The 6,312-nt window shown below is 39.2% G+C and overlaps 1 protein-coding gene across 1 annotated transcript; it reads right to left on the minus strand.

Moving 5' to 3' along the window:
* Positions 1-547: 547 nt before the first annotated feature.
* On the minus strand, positions 548-4,057 carry LOC135477120 (uncharacterized). The gene is made up of 3 exons (XM_064757275.1): positions 3,897-4,057; positions 3,012-3,211; positions 548-1,033 (listed from the first exon to the last, which is right to left on the minus strand). Exons 1-3 carry the CDS (start codon positions 4,055-4,057, stop codon positions 939-941), a joined length of 456 nt encoding a protein of 151 aa, XP_064613345.1. The 3' UTR covers positions 548-938.
* Between the last annotated feature and the right edge of the window lie 2,255 nt (positions 4,058-6,312).

Consider the following 6,312-nt stretch of genomic DNA (forward strand, 5'->3'; position numbering starts at 1 on the left):
CCGCAATGGTATTACATGCGGCGCTGTACCGGAGGTTTGTCGTTATCTGTGAGTCTATGAACAAACCCAAGCTCATCGCCTACTGTCCATGAAATCTGGCGCCTGACTACATCCCAACAACAACAACAAAAACGTCGGTGTTGACTTGTTCATTAACACCAATCGATTCGAGGTTTACAGGGTCAACAAGGAAGTGCCAAACAGGAAAGATAACATACAGAATAACAAAATACGCCGAAAGCCCACAAACCTGAATTCAAGGTTTATTTTAAATGTAAACTACATCAGCTTTAAGTAGAGCGGATATTGTTTCTAGTGACGTTCTAGTGTTGACAAGGTTAAATGTGCAGACCGTTTATAGCCTTTCGTAAATGTTGATCTCTACTATGCCAAATAAAACGGTTAATTAACTACCAATATATTAACATGATATCATAAAACATTTACACAGGGAGCAGATTTGAACTAAGTTACCTATAGTTTTACAACACATCTTGATCCATGCGTTGAGAAAAAAAAAAAAAAACATCAAGCGAATGGTTATCTTTTTGTCGTATGTGAAGTTGGCATGCATACGGCGTGCGTGCATATATAGCAGTTTGTGACCAGGCAGCCTGCCTGTATAAAAATATATAAGGTACAAACAGTACCGACTAAGTCCGTCCCTTGTATCTCTTCTAAAACATTTCTGTTTTGCCTTTTTTAAAACAACAGATTATTCCATCTCAGAAAACATTCTATCTTTGAACACAACAACACTGGTCTTCAAGTTAGTTCAATTACTCAATAATGACTTTCAAATCGTGGCTAAAATACTCAAACAAACAGCTCTTCCTTAGCCGTGAGCCCTACCTTTGTAACCCATCGTCCACATGGACAGTACGTGATATACTTATGTGCCTTTTGTGTCTGTAGGAGGGAAGGGTCCTTACCCTCTGTTATCCTCGGACTTGTGGTCCCTGTGACAACCCACACTCCCCCTGGACAGATAGTGGGTCTGCGCAGAACTGCTGCCTATCGTCAAACACGTTACCTGTACACCAAAGCAAACATATTGTCAAATGCCATAGCTGGGCAGCTAAGTATAAATATCGTCAAATGTTATACCTGTACATCGAAGTAAAAAATACCAGTTAAATGTCATATCAGTGGATCAGTGTAAACATATCACGTCATGAAACCTCACATTTGTGCCGCAGTAACCACCGTCTGTGCATTTGAATGAATACTTTCAAATTTTTTTTTCAAACTTTTGAATGTTTATTTATTTGATAGATGTTTCACGTCGTTCTCAAGAATATTTCACTTATACGACGAGGAGACCAGGCATAAGCTGGTGGAAACCAACGACCATCCGGAAGTTGCTGGAAGACCTTCCCACAAACGGCCGTAAAGGAAACCAGCTTGAGCTGGACTTGAACTCACAGCGACTGCACAGGTGAGAGGCTCCTTGGTCATTGCGAGGTGCTAGCATGCTCACCACCTGAGCCACGGGGGCCCGTTGAATGAATAAGGTCAGCCAGTTGGAATCGGTGGTGTATATTCTGCACAAACGTTTCTTTGTTGAGGCTTTCCCGGAGGTTCGTCCTAATTAGTATCGGTATAATTTGTAATTTTCCTTTCTGTAAAATTCCCAATTTTAATATCTTGTAAGACGTTGCACTTGTTTTATTTAAAGTGCCATTTACCTTCATCAATTCAAAAGAAGTTAACAACGGACGGTTGTGTGTTTGCTTCATTATTCATGCTAGAATGATTACTTAAACGCATATTATCGGTGTAAGGTAATGTGTCCTCCGCAAGATCTTCCAGTGAGGCAGCAGTATAAACATTGTCTGATGTAATGGCCAGATGTAATGGGCCAGAGTTAGGATTTCATCGACCCTGCAAAAAAAATACAACAGGAGAGGTGCGAGTTCGAACTACTTTGTGGTTAACGGTAAACACGGTCCTGTTGTACCATATGACCTGTCAGAATACTTCACAACCTTGTTGACATTAATTTACCGATCACTTATCTCACCGTGACATTTTTCCCTTCAGGTACTTCATAAGTTTACAATTCTACCCCGCTGTCAGTTGCGGGCCGTGTGGAAATATAAATATTAAATAGAGATGACCATTCAAACAACATCGAGTGTGTCATGCAACACACCGGCTGGTACGCGTACCTCCCCGAGTAATATCCTTTCATGCTGTTTATGTCTACAAACAGAAGAACTTGAGTTTATTCACTTGTAAAATTTGCTTCCTGATGTATTTAATTTTTTTTCAGTGATAAAAGTGTTCTTTTGCACAGTTTATAGATATGGCTTTTGTTTTTACATTTTCTATATTTTACGCCATGGCGTTGAAAAAGAAACATTTGTTTCAAGACGTTCCAATCTGAACTCAGCGGTATGACGTTATAATGCATGTAAAGTAAACTTTTACATTCCTACGTCACGCAACAATACGACACAATGTCATACATACGCAGCTTTGACGTATATAGATCAACTGCAGTGGCCTAAGATTGGTTGATAATATTGGTTGATTGGTATAAAAGCGCATGCCCTCTATGGAGAGAGTAAAACGGAATGGCAGCATGAAATATGAAGTTTTTGCTACACTTTCTTCAATTTTAGGGATAGAATAAACTACTACACCTTCGCCTTGGGGCTTGATGTGTAGCCCGATACCGCTGAAACTTCGTGCCTCGTCAAATCCTTCGAATACTGCGATTTGACTAGGAACGAAACTAGATTCAACAGTATCAGCCTACACAACAAAACCGCGGTGTTTAACCGTTAACCATTCAGCTCTTCAATTTTCTCCATTCTTCGTTTGTTTCTTTTCTTTTTTGAAACGCCTATGCTAGAGAAATTGAGATTAAACTAGTTGCCAAATTTCTCTAACAGGTCAAGTGATACACTAGGACATCTTGTTACCTCCTGCCATAAAATTTCGCTGTCACATTGATTTGTCACCGTACAGGCCTATATGTGTAGTCTCTCGCTAAAAACGCCTACCTCCGGTGCACTTCTGAGTGCCGTAATGTACGCCCTGGTAACAGATGTAGAAGTATGTACAGCGCAGACGCCTCCGGAAGTTGTTCACGTTCACCTCCTCTTCGTACTCTCTAATTGCGATTCCCCGTGAATACGGTCCTGTCACCCCCGTACACCGATCCCACAAGTCCATTCCGCACGGAGTCCGCACCTGGTCCCGCCTGGCATAAAGCGATATATGTATCTATGAATGTATTTACTTATGTATTTATATTATACGTCATCTCAATACATGTATATCCATTCATTTACAGTCCCGAAGTGCCATTTTTCGACATTTTATTATTTCACCTTTTCGTGATGCGGCTAAGCAATCCTAGTCAACCTCCAGTCTTTACGAATTTTACATCACATCTATGACAAGACCAGTATTATTATATCCAAAATTAAATGAATCCACAGGTGTTGATCCTGAAGTCTACTGATATCATGTCCAGGAGACAAACATTTAGTTTAACTTTGAAACTAACTTATTGATTGATTAATTTTTTTTATTCACCAGTAGACCATATACATCATGCATAGATGTACCGATACAGGACAGTATGTTGGCGGGAATAAAGTTCCACAGAGCTTGCTCTGTCCCAACGTAGATATTACTTAGCATTGATGACGGTAATGGCGAATGATATAGTTCAACTTTAAAGAAATATGAAACAAAAGGAAATGAGCATTATCCACATATGCCCCTGAGCGAACACTAAATATTAATAATCTGTTGAAGGAATTTAAATTTTAGTTTTGATTTAAGCAGAGATGTAAAAGTCACACTTCTGATTTGTCTTAATAATTTCTTTCCACTTTAGAGGCGCAAATGTTTTCAACTGGGTTAAATTCTGGCTTCACCTGTTACAGTCGCCTATGTCCTCGTCAAACACCTCATCCGGTCCACACTCTACGTACTCGGGCTGGCCACGGTTACAGCGATGGAAGGCCTTACAACCCCAGAACGTGAAACCATTCTCTTTATCCGAGCAGTCAATTGGCCCCACCGACGTCTGAGCCATGACAATGCCTAGTAACATCCAGCAAATCGTTGAGAAAACTTTCACAGAAACCGTTCGATGTATTATTGTATATTATTAGATTGCAAGCTAATTTAAAATGACTATATTCAAGCAACAGAATACTACAGCGATTTCGATGAAAGCAATGTCCTACAGTGTGTAGAATGTTGAGAAATAGTTTAACTGACGACATTTAAACAGTGTTACACGTATATTAGGCTAGGTGTTCCCACTTTCTACTATTTCATTGTGAAATTAATGATTTAAATAAAATTTACAATCAGCCATGTGGAAACGGCCCCGTAAAATAAGCATTGAAATAAAATGTAAAAATATGTGTAGCTTTAAGAACGTTGTGTCGTTGATTTTCCCATTATAATTGGTAAAATGACTAGATAGCTTGTCGAATAGATATAAATGCAATTTTTTTTTATCAGCTATGCGTTGAGAAGTAATTCAGGATATAGTTATCCATAATTACAAGAAGGAAAGAGCAACGCGATTTCCCTGTATACTGTCAGGCGGCTGCTTCGAATTAAGTCGGTGCAATTGCTCTGTACCGTGTATAGAATATGATCCGTCAATATTTCTTTACTGATACATTATAAGATACGTGAAATATAACCGCCGATAGACGCCAATAATTTCGTGAAATGCATGTTTGATCATGCAGGAATTTATTTATTTATTTGATTGGTGTTTTACGCCGTACTGAAGAATATTTCACTTACATGACGACGGCCCTGAAACATTATGGTGGGAGGAAACCATACAGAGCCTCGTCAACATCCACGACCATCCGCAGGTTGCTGACAGACAACATACAGGAATTAAACTAAACCTTACTCAGTTATCAATACAGTCAAACATTAATATTATTATTTTTCGCTATAAAGTTTTATAAATATCAAAGGACTTACCCGCATATCCAAGAACGAAGAGGTACCACATAGTATCAGTGGCCAGCAGCAATGCCTAGTTAAAAACAAACCCCCACTGCAAGGTTTCTTAAATAAAGGCTGGTATTTGCTCTATCTGGGTTACGCATTCCTTTTGGCTAAGAGAAACTGAGACGCCAATTAATTAAACCGTAGTCGGCTTTTGTTAGGGAAGCTCGTGTGCAGTGAGAAGTTTTAGCGCACCTTTGAAGATATGACGCTAGGAGTAAATTAGAGTTGTGTGTGTTTTGAAACAGTATATGAGTGTTAGAATGAAATAAGTACACGACTATGCCCCAAGTGATTTATACCTGACCTTCCCCGAGTCCAACATCCTAGTTCGTGCAGGTACTAGTTTGTGTTGGAATTCGGTGAAAAGGTCATAAGTTGGAAAAGTGCAGGTGTGGTCATATCGAACCTGAAAACAATCAACCCATACGAGACAGCATGCAGAGAAAAGCTGTTTTTAAAAATTCTTTATTTCCTTCCTGACGTCTCCCCGTATCATTTAGCGTCAAAATAAAACACGGCCGGATGGTATTTTTTCTAAAACTGCTGTGTCTTTAGCCATGAAATGGTGTGACGGAAACAATGACTGTAATGGGATTTACAAAAACATCATTTTACAAGTTACAAGTCTGTATCTTACTGTAAGTGAAGTTCTAAACTGAAGAAGCAATCCATGTATATCCTTTGGATTGACAGTTAAACTTTGTGTGGTTGTTCCTTTCATTACGCTCTGAGATAAAGTCGCACTCTTACTATTTCTCTTCACTTTTCATTGGTAAAACATCAACAAATTCGTTCATGCTATATTCCTATTATAGAAATGTAACTTGTCCACTAAAGAGTTATGTCTTTTTAATCCCTCGTTAAACAGACCAATGTGTTTGTAAGCACGGCCCCAGGTAGTGTTTCATTCTAGCTGTTCATGCAAATGTTAAATTAGTACCAAGTTACATTCCCCCCAGCGAGTGTCATGTCTGGTGTCTTCGTCATGATATTCCAGTGATGATAGCGGACTCGCGCTGCCACAAAAAGACAGAGCAAACGTACACACACATAATGACTCATCATCGTCATATGACTGAAAAATTGTGAAGTTCCACGTTTAGCGTCGTTAAGTGCTAGTAAGTGTACATACATACATACATACATACATACATACATACATACATACATACATACATACATACATACATACATACAACGGATTTTCGAAACTTATCAGATGATGTCACAGGTTCAACTCCAGCTTTCGATGGTACGGCTGCGTCTTTTACTCGTGCAGATTATAAGGTAGCTAGCCAAAGGGGT

This window comes from Liolophura sinensis, chromosome 10 (genome assembly GCF_032854445.1).
Source record: "Liolophura sinensis isolate JHLJ2023 chromosome 10, CUHK_Ljap_v2, whole genome shotgun sequence".
Lineage (NCBI taxonomy): Eukaryota > Metazoa > Mollusca > Polyplacophora > Chitonida > Chitonidae > Liolophura > Liolophura sinensis.